The sequence below is a fragment of the Aptenodytes patagonicus genome, chromosome 4 (genome assembly GCF_965638725.1).
Source record: "Aptenodytes patagonicus chromosome 4, bAptPat1.pri.cur, whole genome shotgun sequence".
Taxonomy (NCBI): domain Eukaryota; kingdom Metazoa; phylum Chordata; class Aves; order Sphenisciformes; family Spheniscidae; genus Aptenodytes; species Aptenodytes patagonicus.
In genome coordinates, this window is record NC_134952.1 from 46,210,353 (window position 1) to 46,236,817 (window position 26,465).

Below are 26,465 nucleotides of genomic sequence, written 5' to 3' on the forward strand. Positions count from 1 at the left end.
AAAGTATCTTCTTGTTTGAAGGATGCTGCCAGTTCTGCACAAACACAGAGGAAACTGTCAAAACACAATCTAGGTGCCAGAGTACAGCTATGAAACACTTACTAAAATCCTTTAAAAAGCAGGAAAGACGTGATTCATGAGACAGTTGAAGAATTTTACTTACGTAAGTGCAAGGTAGAGACTTGCATATGCTTTTACATTTATAAGAGGTCTATATTTAGCAAATAAAATTAATCTTCATTTCCTCATCATTCAACTAATTCAGCCCTACATTATGACATCAATTATTTTACCTTTTGTTAGGAAAGGATTTGGCCGATATAAGGGCTTTGTCTGCTTTGGGGACATGATTCCCTCCCGGTCACACCGATCAGCTTTCTCACACAAACTCACAGATCTTGTATTATGGTCCATTTCAGGAACATCTCAAGTCCCAGTTCTGAAAAACAAACAAAAATAAATTAAAAACCCCTCAGACTAATAATAAACTCTCCTTGCCTAGTTTTAAAACGAAACCTGGTTTTGCAGGATCTGTTTTTGCAGGATTGGGTTTTAGTAGGATTCTGCCTCTACTTACTCTTTAATTGGATACAGATCTCATTTCTGTCAGTTCATTAGGGATGAAAACATATTTGCCGGTGAGATTCAATATAAACCATTTTTATGACTGTTCAATATTTAATCTCCGTGCGATTGACATCTAATTGTTGTTGACATTTAATTGCATGAATTTCTAAAGATCCCTTTTGTTAAAGAGCTTGCAGTACAGGGCAGTAATATTCAGACCACGCGCCCCACGTACCCTCAGTTCAGGATCCCAGTGCTGTCACCGGGGAGAAGATGATTCCTAACCTAGGTGTTCTGAGTAACTGCGCAGTGAGAGAGTTCACTTCTGCTGTTTGTACGCAGAGCCTGCACAGGCTCCTCGCTTAAGACAGTGCAAAAAATACCAAACGCCCATAATGTGCCTGTTCTGCTTGACCTGTACATAATTTCAGATAAATGTAAAAAAAAATACTGATGAATCACGTTGTATACATATTTGTATATGTTTAATTTTCCTACTAAATAAATTCTGCTGGTTGCAACTGCTGTGTCACGTTGCAAACGGAGAATGGAACTAGCGGTGAAAGACGTCATCTGCCTGTCAGATGCTCCCTTCAGCCTGTGTGGGGTACTCGTGAAGCACTCTTGTGAGAGTTTTTTCAGCGTAGCCCGGACATTCTGGAGAAGAACGAAATGTTTTGGGTGCCCTTTGAGCTGTGGGGATGCAGTTCTGTCAGAGCTGGAGGGGAAGTTTATTACTTGGAAAACGTATCGTTCTCTCCTCTGCTCTCATCAGATATTCAGGTCCCAGTCCTCTTCGGCACTCTCAGCATTATCACACGTAACTGTTTCATGTATTTGTCTACGGGGTTCCTCCTCAGACCTCTATCGCACTCTGCCGCTCACCCTGTTGCCTGGAAGTGAAGACAGCCTTAGCTCTTGATTTGGAAGCCAGTCCGAAGGACAGCGTGACGAAGCTCTGCGGTGGTCGGGAACACATGGCGTCGGCGCAGGAGCACAGCTGTCAGGTTGCGGTTTGGAGTCTGGGTTAAAGGGGCTTGTCTGCAGGCTCACAGTCACAGCGACCTCCTGACGGCGCTTGTCTTTGAAACACCTTTTGGGTTTTGCCATGGATACGTTGTGTTCAACAGAAGACACGTCTCTTGCCTCCTGAGTTACTGTCATGGGGAAGAGCTTTAAGTCCCCAAACGCATAGAGGTTGGGGAAGGGCAGGGGGAATTCCTCCGTTCTCACCTACAGGAGAGGACACTATGCACGGCCAGATACCTGGATGACAAGAGAAAAGACTAAGACACCGACAGGCTTCTCCACAGGGTCGTGCGAGGCATTGGACAGACACCAAAAAACCCTCAAGCTCCAAAACAGTGGATATTTATGGTGAAGCTAGGATATAAACGGCCATTTATGTTGTGGTGAATGGTTTGGTGATCTTAAGGATGTGGTTAGGTTTTGTAGAGCTAGGTATTGTTATAGGGTTACTACAGTAAGGTTAGGTGTTACTATAGTAATTTGATATAATATAGCTTTTCTTAATTTTAATTACATGAATCTTTTGTGTCTCGTCAGCATATTTATAAACCACCAAAACTCATCCGTCCCAGTAGGTCCCCCGCAAGAGTAGCAATGGCCTCTAGCTTTGTCTTTCAGGCAAGCCTCATAAAAACAGAACTTCGGTGTTGCATTTAAATTAACCACAAAATTTACTTAGCATTAAGACTTAAGTAAGCGAGGCTTTAAACATCACGACAAAATTCATTACTGCTACCTTCCACCAGGTTTTAACAGAAGGGCTCATTTTAGGAAAGGCCCCAGACCAACCAGATGCAAACGGGCAACTCCCGCCCCCGTGCCGGCAGCCGGCAGCCGGCGCCTCTCGCCTCTCCCCTCTCGCCTCCCCCGAAGCCCCGCCTGCTTCCCGCCCTCGGCGGACCGCGGGCAGCCGCCGAGCTGCGCGGCTCCCCCCTCCCCGCAACCGCCGCTCCTCGCGCCGCCCCACTACGCCTCGTCACGGGAGGGCCCGCCCCTGCCGGGGCGCGCTCCGTAGCCCACGCATGCGCCCTGCCCCTCACCGGGCCCAGACGACCCCAGTGCGGCGGGGCAGCCGGAAGTGGCGTGCGGCTGGGGGCGGGGCCGCGGGCCGCGTGGGGCGGCTGGGCGCGTGCAGCTAAGTGCCGAGATGGAGGCGCAGATGGAGGTGGTGGCGCAGATGGAGAGCCTGGCGTTTGAGCCCGGCACCGCCGGCCCGGCGCCGGGCGAGGAGCGGGCGGCGAGCACGGAGGGGGCGCCGGGCGAGGAGCGGGCGGCGAGCCCGGAGGGGGCGCCGGGCGAGGAGCGGGCGGCGAGCACGGAGGGGGCGCCGGGCGAGGAGCGGGCGCCGGGCGAGGAGCGGGCGCCGGGCGAAGGGCAGGCGGCGAGCACGGAGGGGGCGCCGAACGCTCCGAGCCCCCGGGAGGGCGGTGGGGAAGGCCGGGCCCCCTCGCCCCCAGCCGAGGGAGCGCGCTGCTCGCCGCAGCCTGCGAGCCCCAGCGGGCGTCCTGCCGCCGCCCCCTCGTCGGACTCGGACAGGTGGGCTTAGCCCCGGGGCTGGGCCGCGGGGCGAGGAGGGCGCGTCGCTCTCGGCGGGTCGCGCCTTCCCCTCTGAGGCCTTTCAGGCGGCGGCGCGTGTGGGCCCGCGGCGCGGGCCGCCGGTCCTATGGCTCGGCGCTCTGCCAGCGGGGTGTCCCGGGTCCCGCTCCCTTCCCCCCGCCCCAGTGTTTCAGCTTCTGTAGCTTTCCCTTTCCCATTAAAGGTGGCATTTTCAGTTATATTTCACTAGGAGTTTTATTGTTGAATTAATAAGCCTCCAAAGCAATGACTGTAAGGGCGTAGGATTTAATGAAAACATGAGTTTGGTGGTGGTGGCCTGTAGAGCGTCATGGTTGGTTGGGCCACCATGACCGTTTGAATGTCTTGTTTGGCACGGTCCTCACAGAGTGCTCCTACATCACTTGTGACAAGACGCCTGCCGTGTTACTGCTGAAAAAACCTGATGGTAGGATTCAAGGTAAAGAGTCTACCGACCTTAACTCGTGCTCTAATGTTGGCATCTCGGTGGAAACACTCGTTCTCAACCTGTATGTTTTTTATAAAAGGTTCCATCTTCTACATGCATCTGTGCTTTGGTGTTCAGTATAGTTGGTGAAAGGTAACTTTGGTTAGATGTGGGCTCTGTTTCAGTCTTGGAGGCCTGCACGCTTTGTCAGTTTCAGTGAGTTTTGTGTTTTCTTTTTTGGGCCATTGCAGCAAGATGGGTATGTGCCCCTTCTGACTAGCGGAGGCTGAAATGAAATCTAAGGATCTCCTCTTAAAAAGAAGATACTGAGCTTCATTAACAGTCAATGTTGTTAAAGCTTGACTTTGGAAATACTTTGCTTGGTTCAAAGTTTTCCTAGAACATCATGAAGTGATGGAGAGTGGAATTCCTGACCTGTGGCAGGGGCTTCACCTGTAGTCTTTTTTGCTTCCAAAATCCGTCGCGCTGATGTTCAGATGAATATTAAAGATGAAATTTTGATAGCTTTAACTTAGCTGTCTATGTGTATCTCAAAACTTTTTTCTTTCTTTTTTTTTTTTTTTTCCCCTCCCTCCACTGATTGGTCTCTGGTAGTCTGACTGATTTTTGTCTTTCTGCTATGTTGATTTTGTTCCAAGAAGTCCATATTTGGCTTTCTCAAAAGGTTTATTTGGAAAGGTGCTCTTACTTGCTGTCTTTCTATCAGGATTTGTTGGAAGAAAAAAACGCAGCAACAGATAATTGAAAGCCATCCATTTGCTTGTGAAGGAGACAATGTAATACCAAAGAATCTAGAAGGGAGCGTTTTTTGTATTTTATTTATCACTTTGTTTCTAAATGCTGCTTTGTTAAATGGCCAGATCGGGTAAGAAAGGACAGACGCAATTTTACAGAAGTTTGCTTGTCTCAGTGTATTTTTGTGTAAGGTTTGTAATGCGTTTTTTCAGTCACCAGGATCAATTATTCCACGTGTTTGTTTCTTCCGCCAACTCTTGAAGAACTTAGACTTTTGCTAAAAGGAACATGTTGACATGAATAAGGACTGGCTTCTTGCTGTGCTCTTTACTTGAAATACTGAGTCTAAGACAATAAACATCTCTTATGCATGTGCCAGTGAGACACATTAAATTACTTATCTGTGTGATTACATATTAGGGGAATTCAGACAGGCCATGAATTATGAAACTAATCCCTTTTATCTGCAAAAATTAAGGTTTTTTTTTTTGTACCTTCATAGAGCAAGAAGCATTGCTTGGAGTAAGTATTTTCTTGAGTTCCATTTAGCTTTATGCTAATGGTGGGATCGTACAAGAAGAGTGACTGTGAGTTATAGAAGGTAGTTTAATGTATTATCTTTGAAAATTTTTTTTGTGTTCAGTTACGTCAAGTGATGTTCAATACTGGGAACTTAAGTGGTGCATAAAATGGAATTATGCGGATAGTGCATAGACATTATGGTCTTAATTTGGCTGTATTTATCCAGGTACTATATTGAAGTGATCATCCTGTGACTCTAATGTCTCATTTTACTTGCAAACCAATGAAGCGTAGGTCCCAAACTGTGACTATCGCATATGTCTGACATAGGGAGTTATGCTGGTGCTGGACTTCTGCATGGGGTAGCCAGTGGGAGAAACTGGACTAGGTGAACTTAAAGAGGTGATTGCTCTCATGCCACATGCACCATTCAACAGTGAAACAGTGGGAACCCAAATGAGCCATTGTAGTTGTTAGCATTTGCTCTGAACTGCTGAAGCTACTGTACTTCTGAGATTTTTTTATGATCTTGTCCAGTGGCTTGTAGGTTCAGAAAAGATTGCTGCTCTTCTGTTTACAAATGTATGCATTTAAGAAAAACATATCTGGTAACCAAAGGTATTTGAGTAATGCATAATCTAGCCACTCTTTTTATCTGTAATGTAGAAGTCTATGTTCTAACTCCCATGTTTGTTTTATTCAGCGATACGGATTCAGATAGTTCATCAGCTACATCTTCCTCTTCGTGTTCTCCTTCAACAGTATCTGATGAAGACGATCATCCAAATGAGAAGGATAACAGATCTTACTGTGTTAAAACAAAAGATGAGTTGCCTATTGATGTAAGTACAAGGTGTTATCTTTTAAACCTTTTTCTGGTAACCCAACTTAAAATATTTTAACTTAATATATTTTTAAGTCATTGCAATACCTAGTGATTGAATGTACGTTTTTACACTAGTTCAGGTATAGCACAGTTAATAGCTTAAAATGTCTTATTTTTCAGTATATTAAGACTACACTGAAGTGAGGTTCACAGCTCATTTTAGGTTCGTATTTGTATAAAATCACAGTTGTAATTAATGAAAACAAATAAATTTCTGGATAAAATTCTGGTTATTTTAGTACTTTTTTTTTATGTTTGTATATTGCAGGCTTTCATCATCCTTTCTCTATGTGAGAGACTTGAAGGTCTGATATGTCTTGCAGACATATTTCAAATATGTTTAGCCTTGAGGTGAAAATTTCAAATGTTGTATTAAGCCTCCCAGAAGTTCAGATTGCATTGCCTCTACTCACTTAAGCAAAATTATTAGAGTGGTCATAGACGTGGTTTGTATTTGTTTTATTCTGCAATTTTTGTTATAGCACTGCTTTATGTATTGCAGGTCAGAACCTTAATTTGCATCAATTTGTTGCAACTAACAAATTAATCAAATATTAATTTGTTTTTGGTTCTCAAAAATACCATATTCATTAAGTATTGCTGCCATTATTCCTCATTATCTCAAAATTAAGAGGTTTAAAGGAATGAGTTTTAGTAATAATCTGCTAACGGATGATTAGCTATGCATCATTTGTAATGGATTACAAATAAAAGGATAATATAACACTGTAATGTCAATTTACATTAACAGTATATGTTTATCTGTTGTTCTGTAGATCTCTCCCCTTCATAAAAAATGCTTTCTGGAATGAGAAACAAATCCGGTGAAGGGTACAAGAAATTATTAGAAAGGTAGAGGAAAAAAAACCTCTGAAGAGCAGATACATTTGGATACATTTGCCTTTGCTTCAGTGCTCTGTAAGAGTTTGTAATGAAGTGCTAATGACTGTAGAAAGGCTGAGGCGTTGACACGCGTTAGTAGTAGGGACAACAGGAGATGGGAGGGTGTTGCTCTAGAGACACTTGGAGTAAAGAAAAGCTCTTAGGTTATTCTTTTAACCCTGAAATTAATCAAAAATAGAGAAACACACATAACGTTGTGTTTTGAAGGAGTAAAACATCAGAGCAATTCCTGCTTACATGCACCTCGTTTTGAAGTGTGATTAATAGTAGAACCATTATAAGTGCTTCTATGACAACATTTTTTTTTACAGCACTGGACTTTTGAACAAAAATCCTTGCTCAAATAGATGTACTGACCAGGTTTTATTTAGCTTTTATCTCAACTATTTATTTAAATTCACGTTGGTCTGAAAATGCATTTTTGATCTGCTCTTTTGTCTCATTAGCTTACTAGCTTCAAGTCCAAGTGTTTACAAAACATTGTCTTCCTTTTAAGTACTGGCCTGATTAATTTCATTGGTTCAGCAAAGCTATAGCTTTTTGCTGGTGATAGTTAATAAGAACTGAAGTTCTAGCAACTACATTATTTACTGTATCTTCTACTAAGCCATTCTACAGTAATAGAATTAGTCTATATAAAAATGTTGTAGATTGTCTTATGTAAATTTGAGACAATACAATTTGAAAATTAAAATGTATCTGTTAAAAATGACACGTGATTACTCTTTTACCCAAAAGTCCCCAATAGTAGCTAACTTGCTAAAGCATGCGTCAAAGATGAAGTAAAAGATTAAAGAAAGTATTTAACTGGAATATATGCTTAGGGGAAAAAATGTGCACGTATTAAGGAGTGTTAGTGGAACTGTTTTAAAACCTCCTGCTTTGAAGTGTAGGATTGGCAGATACCGTATATAGTATGACAGATGGTACAGTTTACCAATTTGAGATTTATGATCAAAATCGTAGCTTTCTTCCTTCTGGTCTTTGGCCTTTGACTTGCTCTGGCATCCATGACTCTGTTAAGTCTTGGCAGTGAAGCTGGTTTAATGTTGGAAAACTTACTGTCCTGTAGAAGGGTGTGGTGTTTCTATCTGAATTCATGTCTTGGCTTTAATGTTACGTTATATGATCTGGGAAAGTCTTGGCCTCTGTTTGGTCTTTGAGTTGCTCTAGAAGCCTTTGCCAAGCACTTGTTAAGAGTGAAGATTATCAGGTGAAGTTTTGGTAAGACGGGGTAAGATTCTTCTATTGGAGAGGGATTTTATTTCTGTTGATGGCCTTTAAAAGTGCAGTTCAGTGCTAAGATTTGGACTCTGCCTCCAAATTCAGGAGATGTTGAATTTGAAGATAATCCTTACGCTAGTTGCCCGTACCTTGTATTCCATATAGTCCATATTGAAATCACAGCAGTTTAGTATATACATAGAAATCCTAGTTTATGAATAAATTGGAGGTAGATGATGAGTTCAGTGTTAATCAGCCTTTGATAGCAGATTTTGATGCTTACATTTGAGGAAAAAGTTTAATTTGAATATTCTTTGTGCAGTACTCATTTGTACATCTGAAGTTTGGTGCTTTTTTCCAAAGTGTTCTGTAGGATTATCCTCTTGTACCAAATACAACTTCTAGCTAAAAATAATTTTCTTTGTATAGGTTGTTGTGACTTTTACATCTTCTATAACGGTCTGGGTTATGGCATAAATGGACAGATACCATTTTGTCGAATCAGATGATACATATCTGGTGTATTTCATACTGTTTTATCTCTTGCTATGCACATTTTTCTTCTGTCATGCATTGAATGTGGTTACAGGTTGTCTGATTTTTTGATTACTGATTACCTAATTATTGTGTTGTACATTGAACTGAATTTATCTAACATTAAAGTTCAAAAAAATGAACAGAATGTCTATCAGTTGTTGGTTTTCTCCAGTTGAATAAAACTGGCTTCTACTTCAGATGCAGTGGAAGTATATAGAGTAGCATCTCAATAGAAAAGGTGTCTTCAAAAGTGACGTTCTCCCAAGATAAGTTCATTTAGAATTATTCTGAAAGAGGCAAATCAAACTAGATTTTTTTATTAAATCTTCAAAATGCTAGGAGGTTTTTCTGATTGGCAAATTTAAGCAGTAACAAAGTGATGAATGTCGTAGTGTGATGAGATTATATTCTGAACATTGACTTGATATTTTCAGGAACTGCCTCCTGTTGAAGACTTATCAGTAATTCTGCCTGATGATGTTGAACTGAAGCTCTTTGGGACAGTTTCCAGCATCATCGAGCAGCTAGGTAGGCAAGATATGTTTGCTTTGTTTTTAATTAAAATAATTTCTGTATATCTCTGCATTAATTGTGTACTTAACTGTTCCTTCAAAGTGTCAGTACTGCAGCATGCTATTGCAGGGGGTAGTGGGTTGCTGAATGAGAACTCAGACTACCCAATGATATTTGTGTTGAATTCCCTTTTAGTTGGCTTACATCTTCTAAAGATCTAAGATACTATGACTATTACGCGTGTGTTTCTGTGTGACTTTCATGTTCTAATTTTTTCATTAAAAAGACTTTTTTCACTGTGTATTATGATCTTTATATTATAAATTCTGGCAACAATAAGATTGAACATTTGCAGTATTTTAAGAAGTCTTCCAGTTGTACATGCTATATTTGAATTATCTCTGAAGATACAGGAGGTGTGTAAGTGAAAGCACAGATGCAGTACCGTGCAGTTCCAAGTGCTTGCTTGTTAATATATGAGGACAGGAAAAAGACATTTCTTTAGCCAGTGTAGCAGTGCTTGAGTAATTGGTGTATTATGTATGTTCGTTCTTTTTTTTTTCTTTTAATTCATCCCACTTCCGGCACCTTGACCAAATACAAGCTGCCAGTGTCAGCAGTCGTAGGACAGCATGACTAACATGATACATAGGTGCTGGAGGGTAAGCTTAATGGGATTGAGACGTACAATGGATGTAAGCTTAACTGCAGGCAATATGCATTTAGGGATCTTTTCAGACCTACCTGGGACCTCAGTTTTTGATGTGTGAAATCAAAGTTTTGCTCAAGCTGGTATTAATAAAATATTCATAGTATGTTTGTATTTAAGCTTATTTCAAGTGTTAGACTCTGCTTTAACTGCTTTCAGAGCAATTTACTTACGAAAATTAAAAGTTAAGTTCAATTTTGAAGTTAAAGTATTTATGTTGAATGGGGTACAAAAGAATAAAAGCAAATAGCCTTTGCTATTAAATTTTCTTTTATTGTAAAAACTCCGGGTAATACAGGCAGTTCCTTTACAGTATTTTTGTTGTTGGGTGTTTGTTTGGAGTTAGATTTAATTTCATTCATGTGCAGGAAGCTGGCTTGAGAGTGTGGGAGGTAGTAATCTGGTCATTGTCCTCTTGTTCTACTTTGCCCTTTCTTGCTTATTGATAATAACAGGGACTTCAAGAAGGCTGTTTTCAGCTGAAGTGATAGTTCGAAAATAAGTTAAAAGAAATGGTTGAATCATAGTTTGCAATTATTCTTACTTTTCATCTAGTATGTGAATGTTTAAACAAAGCTGACTTTAAAGACTTCAGTCTTGAAAACTGTCCTTAATTTCTAATCCTCCTTGGAGTGTATAACATCTTCAAATCCTGTCAGTTTACTGATAGGTGAATTCTTGAGTCTGTATTCTTTATGTAACTGAAATATGAATTGTTGAATTTAGATTTGTTGGTGAAAGCTAGAAAACAGACTAATAATCATACATGAAATAAAGCAGTAAGAATGGAATAAACCCCCAAGATATCTGTTATTTTTCTGCTTTTACTACCTTGCTTTATGACTTCCTCTTTCTACATGTTTTCCTTTCTTTTCAGTTCTTCTGGAAACAGGTGTCTGAGTGGCCTCAATTTCAATAGATTTGTGGCCATAGTAGGGACTCTGCCAGCTAATGTGGGTTGGTTTTTGATTTTTGAACTAAATTGATACCTGTGTATACCAGGTTTGTATCAAGTGCGAGGGGAGTTGAGGTCTCATTTGGAAATCACAAATATTATTTTGGCACAACAATCGGTATCCTGAATGCTTTCTGTCCCTTTGATGTATCAGAAATCTCTGCTGTTCTCTGTAGCAAGCTTCCAAGTTTATCAGTCTGCAGCGTGTGATACCTGTAAGTTGGCTATTTCATACTATGTGGTGAATTTAAGGCTAGAACAGTATAGGTTCATGCTTGCTTCACACAAAGCAAGATGACAGTACTTTCTGTGAACTTCAACTTCGGCTCACTGTATCAGAATTTAATAGAACTTTTGCTGTGTTTTGCTTCAAAGTACTTAAGAAAAATTAACTGTGTGGGTTGTACCCTGGAAAGAAAACAGCTTTGGTATATATGAGAAACCTGCCCTGGGACTGCACTATGGGCCCTGGAAGAGTAGAAGCTGAGGATTTTGGGTGGGTTGGGGTAGCGGCAGCTATAAGTCAAATAGGCTGTAGGTGATAATGTTTCTCTTGGGTTTCATGGGACTGGCATGACTTACTGTTTTCAGAATATTTTCCTTAGCCTACTGGAGGACTGGGGGCTATGCATGATCAATCAAGTTGAGAGCATTCTCTTGAGAGTTTCTGGTGTGTGGTTTTTTGTTGTGTTTTGGTTTGGGTTTTTGTTGGTGGGGTTTTTTTTGGTTAAGGTATATTTCTCATGAGGGTTAAGCAACACATGGGGTTCTTTCACTGTATATTTTATCTTATAGGTAGGCACAAAATAAACTGATTTCCCTAATTCTCTTGAAATTCAGTGAACTATTAAGCCTGTAGCATTGTCACAGGCTTGTTTGGCATGTCACAAGCTGTTTGCAGATTGAAATAGTAGCAAAGCTGGAGTCTTAGCTTGATGAGATGTTTATTGCTTTAAGTCCTGTTATGTGAGTTTAGCAGTGATAATCTTGTTAGTTTTTGTTGGAGTCTGAGTGACACTAAGTGCTTGAGTGACTTTATTTGATGATGGAGAAGCATTGAGGACGCTTAATTGAGCGTTCTGTTGTTTTAGAGGTAGAAAAGATTACCTTCAGAATCAGAATTTTTGAGTGTAATGCTGCTAAGCCTCTGTATTGGCAGCTTTATATGTAATTCCTGTTGAATGTAAAGGAAGACCCGGTATTTCTGCAGACTAAAGCAACAAATGTGAACTACTACGAAAGAAGAGAGTGAACTACTCTAAAGATTTCAGTAAAGAATAAGCTCTTTATGTCTCTGAATCTGGAAAACCTAAAAATGAAGTTGCCTGTATATCAAATTATGTATTTAATGGAGGAAGAACATGCTTCTGTGTCCATTAATAAGTGTTTAAGTCTACTAAGTGTTAAGATTTCATTTTTTGAGCTACTAGAATGACTTGCTTGCTCTGACCACTCATACCATCATTAATCATGGATTTAGGCCCAAATGGAGTATAAGACTATTATATGATATTAAATTGCAGAAATGTATTTCAAATTGTGTGTCTGCATACATAAATGACACCACCAGTTGCTACTGTGACTGGACTGCCAGACATCTTTTGTGTTCTGGTCTGATTCTTATGACTTACTAGGGGAAGCTGTGATGAATAGCCATCTCCATTCTTTTTTCCGAGGAGAATTTCATTCGGAATACTAAGAAGGCAGAATATATCTGCACTCAAAAAACCAGGTTATTGCTGCTGTGCATTTAATTAAGAAACATCCCGGGTAAATGCAATGGGTACCTCATACATACATATCTTGAGACTTCTCTTTTGTACCTATCATCCGGTCTCCTTTATTTCTCCACCCCAGAGAACAATAATTCTGTAAACAAGTGTAAATGTTACCACTCATATATCACTGGAGAAGAGGTGCACAATTGTGAGTAGTTTTGGGCGTGTGCAAGATTTTTCAGGTGAAGCTCTATGAATTTAGTAGACAAATAATGGAGTAGTTTAAGTTTCTCTGCATACTGCTGTTAAAACGTAAAGTTCTAATTTTTTTTTTTCCGTTTTAGTAATAATTGAATCACTGAGAGGCCTACCTCCAGTAAATGAGGAAAGCATAATTTTTAAAGAAGATCGGCAAGCAGCAGGAAAGGTGTGTGTTAAAGCATAAAAAGCTGTTATTCTAATATAAATTCAAACTATTCTTTTATGTTCCAACAAGTAGTGTTGAAGTTGACTAAATGAAAGATAGTTTCCTTGACATGTAGTTTTTCTTTATGCTTTTGACTCTTGCTATAGTCGTCTACTTTTTTAATCTCAAGAATTGCTAACCTGGAATTCATTGCATCCTTACAGAATTACAATGTGTGGTGAGTTTCTGCTATTTTATCAGAGTGCTTGTGGAGAGGGAGAGGTTGCTTTCAGATGTATGATGTCTTGAATAACAGGCTGTGCTCTTTTATTGCCAGGAGTTGGGGGCAAAGATTGGAGAAATTAGAATCAAGTTTCAGGAAAAATGGGGAATGTTTACATATCTACGCTCTGCTGTTTCAGTTTAAGGCCAGAGTGTGCTCTATGGAAGTATAATGAAGAATGTTTGCTGAGAGGGGTGTTGCATTGAATTGTGTATGTTTTCTGGGGAAAGAAAACCATCTAGAGCGGTTACTACTTACAATATCTTTGAATGCTAGATGTGAGCGAAACAAAAAACACAGCCTGAAATTGCAGTTGTTCTGTACAACATCTCAGAATTCTCTGCTCTCCATGGAATTTGGGAGCAGACAGGGGAACTGACGTAAAGGTGTCTTGTAAAGATGAACTTTGAGGAATAAACGATCAGGAGGTTTTTCCAGGTGTAAGAGATTTGAAAGCATAATGGAGAGAGAAGGAATAGAGATTTGACAAAAGGAAAGACTACTAAAGTAGAGGAAGCAGTCAGTGAAAGCAGTGCAGTTGGGTGGGTGAAGGCAACATCAACATGTGAGAACTTTTCCACATTACGACTTAAACAGTAGCTGGCGAAATATGCTGTCAAACACAATGTGGTAATAAAACTAAAGCATGAAAGTAACTTTATTTCATGCTGCACTTTGAAAATATGTCAAACTTAAATATAAAGCATTTTAAAACTTCACAGTTGTCTACAATGAAGTTAGCTATCTACTCTTGGTGGTGTATTTAAACATTTTAATTTTGTTTGTTTCAGATATTTGAGATATTTGGTCCTGTTTTACATCCCTTTTATGTGTTAAGATTTAACAGCTCTGAGCATATCAAAGCAAAAGGTATTAATGTGCAAGATAGCATGTATTTTGCTCCATCACTGGAGGACTTCACCCAGTATATATTTGCAGAGAAACTAAAACAGTAAGTCTGACTTCTTTTCTAATCTGGTTATAATGTATTTTTAGCTAAAAGTCCTGGATTAAAGTTTAGTCTTGAGTGAGATGCTGTATGACTAAACTTGACACTAAAACTTTTCTTTTTTCAGATATTAACTGCGTTGTAATAACAGGTGTGTACTGTTTTGCCTTTCAGAACAGTACAGAGTAGCTGTAAACTACAAGCTTCTGAAGTGTTATAATTACTAAAGTTTAGTAGCTTCTTACTCAATATTAAGCTTGCTTTCTTTTCATGTTGCAGTGTTACCTAAAATATCATAACCAGAAAAAAATTCATTAATCCTTCCCTCCCCCACACCCTCTCACACATACACATGCATGGGTTTTGCAAGCTGAACTTCCCGGAATTTGTTGTTCTGCAGATTCTTGTTTAGTTTCATAACTTATAGTAAACTTGTTTGAATTCTGAACAAGTTATTTTTATTTCATGTTACAAGGCCAGAACTGAAATTTAATTATCAATAAATCTATTGTACAGTTGGAGAATAACAATTCTATATGAAAATTACCTGCTGTAAATTTGGGAGAGGGGAGGGATTTGAGTGGCAATGTGGTATGATGTTCAGAAACTTCTCAATAGTATTTGTGTATCCCAGTCTGCCTGAGGAAAGTAGCATGTGTGAATAGGACTTGTTGCCATTTAAAAGGAAGCGTACTCAAAAGATACAGAATAAGAAATAAAGCATAATAAATGCAAGATATTAGTGTTCTAATTATTGATGGATAATTGTCTGAAATAACTGTAGGTTAAAGTGCTTTGTCATACAAGTGACTTAGTCTCTGTTTATTAGGATTAGTTCTCATCTGACTTGCATATTTTTTCTGACTATAGCCAATAATATTGGTGTCTGCGTTAATTGCAACTCTGCCAGTATTCATAGAGAATAATTTTTTTCTTTAGTCATGCATGTGGCTAGGCCTGCAGGAGTCTTTTTTTCCTTCCTTTCACATTTCTGTGGAAGCAACAAGCATATTCTTCCTTTCAGTGAAGACCAAAATAGATCACTTTCTCATTCTGCTGCTTGTTTGTTTTTCTGCAGCATTTTGATACCAGCTGGTCTTTGATTTGTGCCATTAAACTTTGTTGTTTAGCACAGTAACTGCACAGACTTTAATCATCTGCTTGCTACATCAATAACTGTATGCTGTACTCAGCATCTGAGATGTGAGACTCATGTTTTAATTTGTTACATGCTTTGGGAACTATTTGTCTTTTGGTAGTACCTTACTATCATATATGGTACAAAATTGAACACTAGGTAAGATGTTTCACACTTTTATGACTTATCAGTGCAGCTGAACAGTGCATCAGACATTGTTTCTTGCCCTGCATTAAAATGAGCAGTGTGAACACCTGTGTAACCTAACGTAAACCATAATTTCTGCATAATGTGACTTAAGTTACATTTCACTGAAACAGTATTTTATTTCCAAGTTTTGTCACTAAAGGTTCTTAAGCTTTTGTGAGGCAATTGGTACTATTTGTTGAAGCTGCCTTTTCACAAAGTAGGTATCACTGAAAAAGGATAAAGAATTTTGATTTCTGATTTGTGCTGTAATATCTGTATAAAGAAACCAAGGTGGCATGGATAGTAGAAAAGTTGAGTTTCGGTCAGTGCTTCACAAGAAGGCTTTTGGACCTTAGCAGATTGTAAATTTGACCGATGATTTTTATTTTCTGCTCTTTGTTAGTTTGACTGTGTGCAGACCAGCTTGTGGAGTATTATAGGCTTAAAGTTTTAGAACTGTTACTCAACACTGTGATGGTACTTTGAAAGGGAAAGGAATCAGGATTAAGATCTGAAAGAAACCTTAAGTTTGAAGCTTCTTTTGAAATCTGGCATGCAATCTGCTTGTATTGTACAAAGTTGCAGTGCTATGAATAAGCCTTACACTTTATAGGAAAATAAATGAAAGTGTAGTGTAAAACTTCTTGAACGCAAAATAATTTGTTGCTAAAAATAGATTTATGTTGTATTGCCTGAAACAAAGTAATTGTAAAGAAGCTCATGTATTTTCATGATTCTTCTGAGTCACCTTTTGTTAGACTTTGAGATCTTACAGTATCTGAGTTCAGAAATCAAAGAATTACTATCTTGTTCTTTGCAGAAGATTATTAGGTATCTCAGAGCATGAAGAGTGTTTTGTGTTTTGCTGAAATGGGGAAGGCTGCCTTGGGAGAGTGAGATAAGCTGCCTGAAGAACTTAAACTTTAAATTTTGCAGTCAGTAGTACTTCATATTGCCTAATGACCACAGGCCTTGGAGCTTCTTGCGTGCGCTGGTATTTCTGGCAGGCATGTATTGCCCCAAAATAACAAGATGAGAGGAAGAAACAAAGAAGCTGGATCATAATAAAAAAAAGTGTTACTTTTCATTATTGCATAGGTAGAGAGTTTTCTGCAGCCAAGAAATTACTCATATAGAGCCCTTATCTTCCTTTCCTCCCTATAACATTTTCTTCTAATTGAACTTTAAAATGGCTTGCATGCTAATATGATTTGCTAATACTCACAAAGGCGGCGTCTTTATGGTTTTCTAGTGATATGTAGAGATTGAGCTTCAGTTTTATGGTTAGGGGTTGAGGCACAAAGTACCTCCAGATGACTTGCCAGCGTTCTCATGAGCAGCCTTTGACTAAGGGCCTCTTAAGTCCAGGCTACTTAGAGCCGATGGTTATGTGCTTTGATGTAGCTATTGCTGCTTGATTGTTGCTGACTTGGTGAATACATAAAAAACCCCTTGGTTATTAGAGCACTGATTGAAGACTTTTCACACTGAACATGTTGGTGTTTTTAACTATATGGTTCCATTTTCCAAGTAAGAATTTTCAGTATTGCATTATTTTATATAGTTTGTCTGCATAGATAAGGATTGTGTCTTGACATTTCAGACCAAAATATATTAAATTTGCAAGCAGTGTAGAAAAACCCTCCACAGACTTTAACAGCATAATTTAAATTTGTTCCACAAATTTGTTGCTAATCAAAGAAATGACTTGATTTTTAGTGAAGTTCTTAAAGTGGTGGGTGAAATAAATGACACCATTTCAAATTAATTTTGGTGCTTGTCAGGCAAGACGATTGAGTTTTTGCTTCCTTAAATGTCTTTTACCTTGCTTTTTAATTTTATATTTACAACCAAATAGAAGATGAAACCTAATTAGCTAACACTGTATTAACAGAATTGTAAGCCAAGCTTATAGGTTTTTTTGGTTCCGAATTCACTTTGCCATAGATATACTTAAAGCCTGTGTCCTACTAACCTAGTTCGTTGTCCTTTTTAACTGGAGATACGTATCTTGAAACCAGAAGAAGAAGAAAGCTTATGACTGTAGTCAGCAGTTAGTCAGCATAAGAAAGTTGCAGTGAACTACCTCAAGTTTCAAAGCAATTTAGGTTCAAAAGGATGTGTTGAGAGAATATTGATCAAAGCTTAATATTAGCTGTGTGAAATGTTCAGTCTTCACTCAAAGTAGGAAGATTTTTCAAGTGACATATGTAGTGAAGTTCTAAATTGACACATACATACTATTTACTTAGAAACAACATTAAAAAACAAATGCATCTTTTAAAACAGGCAACTCCTGGTGTGGGATCTGATATCTTGAAGAAAGTGTTACCCTATTTGCTACAGTACAGTTCTTGCAAATTATTTCTAACCTGGAATATGTTGCTACTACGTGACTCAAACAAGAGATGTTTTATAGCCTCCTTACACCATCTTCCTTCATCTTGATTGTCTAATTTGTTGTTTCATTTTTTTTTCTTTTAGGGAAAAAGGTTCAGATGCATCTTGGAAGAATGACCAAGAACCACCACCTGAAGTAACTATAGGTTTTTTGGTTTATTGTTTTTGATTACACAAGATATATGTAGAAGAATTTCTGTGCAGAGTAACTAATTAGCAAGCTTATTTTTTATGCAGACAAGAGTTGTATGTACCTCTCTTCATTGAAAAGAAGGTCATGCTTTTCTTGGAGAGGCCTCACAGTGTATAGAGAGTACTAGCTGTCTTTTTCTACTTGCTTTTTGTAATTGGGAAAATGTATATCTTTATCTTCAGTTCCTCTAGTCCTTCAAGAACATGTTTGGTAACCTGAACGTTCAACTTTGAGTAGCAGTGCTTTTACCTTGCCTAATAGTTTTTCTTCTGCTAGGGAATTTTTGTCCTTGCAGTTCTTTCACTGCAGCTTTCTCTTTTACCTTGCCACAAGCAGTTGTTTGTCTTTAAAGGCCTGCAAGTACTCTGCAAACGGTACTACTTGGGTGTTTAAGCTGCCTGCTCTGTTAGATTAACTTGACACCTCCTCTGTTGCATCCTTTGAATGGTTTCTTAGTAAGATTTCCCTACTGTTTGCTATTATAAAACACTAGTTTCATGAGAGGAGGTGAGCGTCTTCCATACAAAGGCAGTCATACAGGATCATGTAGAAGTGAGAGCTCCTCATGACCATTGACATCATCTACTGTAGGATCTGTAAAGATTTCTTTGGTGACATCCAGGCTTCCTGTCCAGTGCTCCTTAACTCCACTCCAACTGTACTTTTCATGACTATTCTCTTCTTCAATAAGAATTGCAAGGCTGATAGTTTTATTGAGGTGTTTCCATGAGATTTGTTTTCTAGCTCAACACTTGAGTCATGTTTCCTTGCAATTTCTACTTTAAGCCTATCTTGTCCAAAATAGCTGAAATTCCTAGAAGCCTTGTGTCTACCATAGTATCCTAAAGACATCTCTCTATCTGCTTGTTTCGAATCTTCCAGAAGCTTGCACAGTTGGCATAGTTCTAAGCTATGTAGTATGTGCTTCTTACTCTATAATTAAGTAGGAAAGGTGTGTTTTGTGGGTTGGTTTTTTTTTTTAGTGTTCTAACCAATTTTTAGAATAGAATAGACTATTTAAGTTGGAAGGGACCTACGATGATCATTTAGTCCAACTGCCTGACCAATTCAGGGCTGACCAAAAGCTAAAGCATGTTGTTAAGGGCATTGTCCAAATGCCTTTTAAACACTGGCAGGCTTGGGGCATTGACCACCTCTTGAGGGAGTCTGTTCCAGTGTTTGACCACTCTCTTGGTAAAGAAATGCTTCCGAATGTCCAGTCTAAACCTCCCCTGGCACACCTTTGAACTATTCCCACGCGTCCTATCACTGGATCCCAGGGAGAAGACATCAGCACCTCCCTCTCCACTTCCCCTCTTCGGGAAGCTGTAGAGAGCGATGAGGTCGCCCCTCAGCCTCCTTTTCTCCAAACTAGACAAGCCCAAAGTCCTTAGCTGCTCCTCAAAGGACATGCCTTCCAGCCCTTTCACCAGCTTTGTTGCCCTCGTCTGGACGCATTCAGGGACCTTCTCATCCTTCTTAAATTGTGGGGCCCAGAACTGCACACAGTACTCGAGGTGAGGCTGCACCAACGCTAAATACACAGGATGATCACCTCTTTTGACCAGCTGGTTATACCGTGTTTGATGCACCCCAGGATGCGGTTTGCCCTCTTGGCTGCCAGGGCACACTGCTGACTCGTATTGAGCCTCCTGTCGACCAGCACCCCCAGATCCCTTTCTGCAGGGCTGCTCTCCAGCCACTCCTCTCCCAATTCATACTTGTGCCCGGTGTTACTCCATCCTAGGTGCAGGATCCAGCATTTGGACTTGTTAAATTCCATCCCATTAATCATAGCCCAGTGCTCCAATCTATCTAGATCCCTCTGCAAAGCCTCTTGTCCCTCAAGAGAGCCAACAGCACCTCCCAGTTTGGTATCAGCAGCAAACTTGCTAATGGTGCATTCAAATCCTTCATCTAGATCGTTGATAAATATATTAAACAGAACTGGCCCTAGAATTGAACTCTGAGGAACACTGCTGGTGACCAGTCACCAGCCAGGTGTAGTCCCATTCACTACAACCCTTTGAGCTCTGCCCATTCAGCCAGTTCTTCACCCAATGCACCATGAACCCGCTCATCACACACTTGGACAACTTGTCCAGAAGGATGCTGTGAGGGACAGTATCAATTTTTGCATTCACAGTTCTTATCCCAGGCCAGTTGTTCTGGCTTGAAGGAGAGATGTTGTGACATGGGCTTTTCTATGCTTGAAGATAAGTCCTGTAATAATGTATCAGTCTGTCAACCCAGAATGTTGCTTTTTCCACTATAGTGAGGATGATGCATTTTGAAATACTTTTTTTTTTTTCTTCCCACAAATGGAACTGAGCTGAGCAGTGCTGACTTCTCTCAAAGAATGCTTGTCTGTCAGTTCTGACTGTAAATTGCCTTCCTTTCTCGGGGAGACATCATCTCACAGAGAATCATCATTTGAGAATTAGAAGTATTGCACAGAATTAGACTGTAGGTATGTGATCAACAGAGCTTTGAAAGACTGTATACTTAGAAACTTTTGGATAGTCTTAGCTTTCTTTCGTCAAACAGTTTTCTAGTGATGATGATACAAAATGTGCTTATTGGCTAATGGTGAGCTTTTTTTTGTTTCATAGTCATATTTTTAAAGCTGTTCAGGAGATAAGCTTGTAAATGTGTAATTTGAATTTGTAGGAACCTAAGTAACTTTAAAATTTGGCTAAATACAGTCAAGCAGTCAAGTCTTCTGCAGATACAGATTGATTACTTTTTCCAAAGTTGGTATTTATTTTTTTAATTATTTTTCTTAATTTTAGTTATGATACTGTTACCTTCAGGTTAGAATCTGAAAGTACAGGAAGGACTTTAGGTTTACTGTACTTCACTATAGGAAGGAAGGAAGCTTGAACGAAATCAGTGATGGCAAAGTTGGGCAAACTCGATTGCTTTTTATGACAACTGTCTTTCCGTGGCTGTTCTGACTTTGTGATATGTCTGTGTGCTCTGTTTTGGAGAAAGTACCACATCTAACATCTTGTAATCCTTAATTAGAATAATATTTGGATAATTCTAGCAGTTAGAGTTTACACTAAGATATCCAAACTGTGACAGTTGATGAGCTGATAGAAAGTAGTTTTTGCTGTGAAGGTAATAGCTGTTGACAAGGGTGCAGATTAAATTTTATGCTACTGATGCTTGAAATTGTCTCTTACAGCCAGACTCTTTTAGAGCCCTCAGCTGGCAGCTGATTCTGTAATTTTTCTGGCCAGCTCCCACGGTAAACTGTGTGCAATTGCTGGAGTCAGTTCTTTTTGTGATACTGTGAAGCTTTATTTTTGTATGAACATTAAATTAATCCATGTTAGGCCTTTTATGCTTGCTACTTTAAGGTATATGGTAAGTGTTCCTTTTCTGACAGGCTTGTGATTAGTCCAGCTTAACTGTAGACTCAGTAATACAATCTCTCTCGGCCTTGTCTTTGGGGTCATAGGATGACAAAGTATGATCTGTATGCTGCAAGGCTAGCAGGAGCAGATAACTGATTTCTCTGTGAGGCAGCTTTTATGGTATGTTACATGGAAATGAGCTAGCAACAGAAGGTACCTTTTGTTTGTTATTTCTGCTCTACTGGAGAATGGCGTATTGAAGTCCTTAGAAAAAGCAGGAATTAGTGAAAGATTTTACTTCATGATATATATCATCTTGTGGCTTTTTTTCGAGTAAGAATATAATCCAGTATGTAGAAGAGGAAATAGTTGTATTCAGAATTAACTTCTACGTGGCTTTTTTAGCACTGTTTTAGTGCAGTGTTTTTGAGATCCGTGCTCTGTATATACTATTAGAGATACATCAGTAAGCAGCAAACCCCTTCCTTTCAGAATTGGGAAGGGGAGGATGGGAACAGACCCTCTTAAGTCATATGAGCGAGCTGTTTTTCAGGGAACTAATTATGCTGACAGATTTCTTTCCTGTCACTAATAACTTTTCCTCATTCTAAATGTAAGCTAGGATTTGAAAGGTAGCAAAACCTTGTGTAACAGGAACACAATGTTGCAGCGACATTGAATCTGTTGTAAATACCAACGGTCTTCAAAGCTGAAAATTCCTTTGGAATAACATTGTTATTGCAAGTTTAATGGGAACAGTGTTATTAAATATACTACAGAAAATTCCTATTCAGTGACAATTTCAGACTAGATATTTTTTTAATGTAGTTTAACTGTGCTGAGTTAAGTATTAGCTGCCAAATTAATTTTAACTTATTTTTAAAATCCATATTTTAATTCACCAAGTCTGCAGTTTGCCCTTCGAAAGCTTTTTCTTGGCAATAACTAGCCAGCTCCCTCAGAGATTCCCAGTTTTTTCTTACTAATATCTAGGCAATCAAAAATTTGTGTTCAGTACTTGAATGATGCTGGTTTTAGGAAAATTAGAAGGAATAAGTGAGTATTGTGTAGTTGTCTTACGAGAAATTTGTGGCGTGTTAAGTTTTTGATTTGTGTTGAGAAGCCAGCTGAACGCACGATGGCTCCTTGAATGCAAAATAGGAAAGTGCAGCTTTAATATTCTTCGAAGCTGACTGCAGGATGGATTGTTTTCTAAATAATGATTTATTGCTAGAACTGAAGTTCTCTGTGCAGTCTTTATATGGCTTTGTTCTCCTTTCTTTTTTTAACCAGGCCTTGGATTTCAGTGATGATGAAAAAGAGAGAGAGGCAAAACAGAAGAAAAAGAAGCCTCAAAGTCAAGGAAGGAAGAAACTCAAATCAGAAACAAATGCATCGAGTGAGTGAATGCTATGGGGGAATGCTTTTATCTGTTAAACTGAGTTTGAAATACACAATGATATCTATCTTAATGATTGAGCATTCATACAGTTAATCAGTATTTCTGTGCTTTTCAAAGTTATATCTGTGAATTTGTGGCTATGCTCCTTAATTTTTTAAAAAGGAAAATGAAGGGTTTTTTCCATTAAACTGTGGAAAGGAAGTAGTATAGGAGCAGGACAGTTGTCAGATTCAAAGGCTCTTAACGACAGTGTCGGCTGACACATGGTGAGGATATAGAACAGATGCCACCTTTTGGAGTTTAGAGCTTGCTTATTGCAGGGGTTATTGGGGTCCAAGTTCAGCTTAAGCCTTTGAGTGCAGGGAGAAGATAGAGGAAGGCCATGTGCAATTTTTGGAAACCCATTTTTTTGACAATCAGGGAGAAGACACAAGTCTTAGATGGGGAATTTATTCCTCTATCTGAAAATAAAGCTCTTCCTCACCCACGGCACATAAATACTCCTTTAAAATAACTGTTACTTGTGTAGCCCACTGAGACCCTCTCTGTTTACCTAACACAGTCATTAGATAAACAAACCTATAGTAGTTTAATAAACTATGTATAGTTTTTCATAATATACATAACCTTCTTCACCTTCCTTTCTCCTGACAGATCTGTTCCAGGTGTACGCTTGCACGTGTGCTCTGTTTGCAATAACCAAATTTTCCTTTCTGTCTACTCTGATACCTCTCTACTGAAAAAACTTTTTGCTTTTTGGTTGCCATTTTGGTTGAATAATTTAAATTGCATCCCTCTTTTTCGGTTCTCACTGGTCTGCTTCTGTTGCATGCTTTTTGTACCACTCTCTTTAAATACTACTGACTCATCCCCTCCCCTCTTCCTCTTCTAGTGCTTACATATCAGGTTGCTTCAACTGTCTGTAGCACAGTGCTTCCCCCTCATTGATTTTCTTGGACTGACTCCTGTGAGTTTGCTGCTCTTCCTTTGTAAAGCTGCTAGACATTGTGCCCCACTGAACCTCTTTTCTCTTGATCTGGGAAGTCAGTAACTGTCCTGTTAACCGTTTTACTCTGCGTACAGTACATCCCTCCCTTGTACCCTTTAAATAAAGCTGTGATCTGTTTTTTAGACTGGCTTTTCCCCTATGGTTTTGACAGTTCTCCCTTAAGGGAAGGATCTGAATCGTGCTATACTTTCCCTTCGTTGCTGAGGTTATTTTCTCTCCTGGTTTCTGCTTATCTAGCATACGGCATGTTTTCCACCATATCCTTATTTTGCCAGCTTATTGCAGAACTGCCTTTGCCTAGGGCTTGCTGAGGCTGTTACTGAACTGTGTTCCATAACTGAGAACACAACGGGAGGAACTGTCTCAATCTGTCAAGGGAGTATGGGTTATGATTTGCTGTGTTTTTCTGTAAATAACATGGTATAAATTGACATTGTGTGCAATTTAGTTTGGCTGTGGAATTCAACAACAGGGATATCTGGCAAACTGAGGCACAAACTCAGTGTCAGCTGGAGTTCTGCTTGGTTGCATCTTCATAAAACTCTGAATATATTAAAATTGGCTCATTGTTATAGTCTTTGATAGGAGAAGAAAGAACAAAAATATTCACTGAAGTACTTTCACTTCAGTGCTTCTGAGAGGACTGCATGCACCAAAGGAGTCTAAGTCCTAGTCCGCCATGAAAATAAGTAGGAATTTTGGTATCCGACTGCCTTTCCAGACTTAGCTTTTCAAAGGTGAAAATGTTTCTGTGTAGTCTAGTGCCAAGGATTAGGTCCACATAGGTTCTTAAAATTCAGTGATTTTATGCGGTATTATGTCCCTAAATACCTTTCTGCTTCTAGCCCTAAAATCCTTTAGAGATCGTGTTTCAGTTTAAATTCTACAGCCTTTTGAGTATCTTAGCAGCTCTTTGGAACTTTTTTAATATTTTGGTGCTCTCAATTTTATAGCACTTATCCCACTAATACTCTTATGGTATTTATATAAAGTGGCAGTACATTTGTTATGAACCTTAAATATATGCTTACAGTGACCTGTACAGGGAAAAAGTCATCTTTGAAAGATGAATGCTGAAAGCTAATTGGCTAAAGGTACAGCCTGCCTTTTTTCTGATAGAGTAAGTTAATTTGATTAATTTGAGTTTGAAAAATTTCTTGTGTCCTGTGTCTGTGCTGTAATACCAACTCAGGTCTGAAAGCTGCATACCACTTTAGTGTAATGCAGTGTTGATTTATCTTCAGTTTCAAAATGTGTTTTTTTTAAATCTTGTTTTAAACCAAAGCTTCCAAAATACTCACAGTTTGAGTGTTGCTGTGATTCATTAATACAAATGAAAACGTCTGGAGGGGAAGAAAGGGAAATTTCTTTAAGGACTGAATTTGCAACCCTCAGGATCATTCTTTCTATATTACTCTAATAAATCACAATGCATTGCTAAACAGTAGACTTGCCAGTATTATTTTGTTGTTTATGTATTATTTGCCAGTATTGTTTGTTGATAAGCTTACTCTTCAAATTTCCTTGACTTCAGCTTGAAAGATTTGTGAATCTTTCCAAAATAATATTAAAACTGTGTGGTTTTTCTTGTTTTATTTTTTTTCTAAGATGAGAATAAAGGACTTCATCAGTCAATGCAACAGCCTGCTTCAAGTTATCCAAGGGGATACCGTGGCAGAGCGTTCTCCAGGGATCCATTTCCTCCTCCATCAGGCCCTCCAGGTTTTTTGAGACCACAAGTAAGACCACCACAGCTATACTCTTCAGACAACAGAATACATCAGGAATCTCCAGTGTTTCCACAACCTCATAGTAAAGAAAATCCAATGATGCAACAGTATCCCTTTCCTCCTCCAGTTTTTGCTTCTGTTAATGAGATGCATCAATTCCACCTTCCACCTTCAAATCTGAATATGATTTGGACAGGCCCAAACATGTACAACTCATCATACACATTTTTGCCACCGCCGCCTCCTCCACCTCCTCCAGATAGCCATCCTTCTCAGTTCAGGCCTTATTAAGTTTCTGTAAATGCGCATACAGAGCATTGCAGTTCAAAGGGAGGAAGAACAGGCTGCCAAGACTGTATTCCCTTATTTTGGAGATGCTTCATTTTTCTGCCACAATAGAACAAATGCAGAGTTTGATGCTTTGTGGGACATCCATAGAAAACTATTCTTTTTTTCTATATATGTTTCCTGTTTCAAACAAAGAAAACTATGATAAAAGTAACGGAATATTAAATAATGGTTTATTTTTATAATATCTACTAGTTTGGGATGATAAATAAAAACCTTTTGGAGACTGGTATGTACTGGTGGAAATCTATTTTGTAATAAACTTAAGAGTTTATGTAACTACTGTCTAATAGTGATGAGGATATGTCGCATAGATGGTATTTTAATATTTTTAGAGTGGTTGTATACTGCTATGCTAAACTATTTTTCTTAATTTCTGCAAAATTTGAAATCTACTTGTATGGAAACTAAAAATCTGACACCTGATTTTTAAGCTAGATTTGCCACTGTTTATATAAGGTATAAACTCCTGTTATCCAACTTTTTAATATTTCATTAATTTGATATTAACTAAAAGACTGGAGCTGGATGGTCTTTTTTTAAATAGCTGAAGTAGCTAGATCAGAAATTGGACCAGCAGCTGAATTACTCTGTCAGATTTAGTGTCCTACAATAGCTATAGAAGATCAACTTAAAGATTAGATGTTTTGCAATTAATTTCAGGATGTAAAACTGCACGGTACAGGGAAATTAAAAACCAGCCTAACTTCTCTAGCTTGTCTTTGCTCCTAGTGC

At 38.9% G+C, this 26,465-nt stretch overlaps 1 protein-coding gene across 1 annotated transcript; it reads left to right on the forward strand.

Moving 5' to 3' along the window:
- The first annotated feature begins 2,716 nt into the window (after positions 1–2,716).
- NAF1 (nuclear assembly factor 1 ribonucleoprotein) lies at positions 2,717–26,009 on the forward strand. The gene is made up of 8 exons (XM_076336582.1): positions 2,717–3,132; positions 5,580–5,718; positions 8,861–8,954; positions 12,666–12,748; positions 13,802–13,962; positions 17,771–17,822; positions 22,535–22,640; positions 25,261–26,009. The coding sequence occupies exons 1-8, from the start codon at positions 2,744–2,746 to the stop codon at positions 25,671–25,673; spliced, it is 1,437 nt and encodes a 478-aa protein (XP_076192697.1). The 5' UTR covers positions 2,717–2,743; the 3' UTR covers positions 25,674–26,009.
- The last annotated feature ends 456 nt before the right edge of the window (positions 26,010–26,465 follow it).

Coding starts and splice junctions, on each gene's coding strand:
- NAF1 (XM_076336582.1), top strand. CDS start 2,744: ATGGAGGCGCAGATGGAGGTGGTGGCGCAGATGGAGAGCCTGGCGTTT. Junction 8,955..12,665: donor CAGCATCATCGAGCAGCTAG/GTAGGCAAGATA, acceptor TTTCCGTTTTAG/TAATAATTGAATCACTGAGA. Junction 17,823..22,534: donor ACCAAGAACCACCACCTGAA/GTAACTATAGGT, acceptor TTTTTTAACCAG/GCCTTGGATTTCAGTGATGA.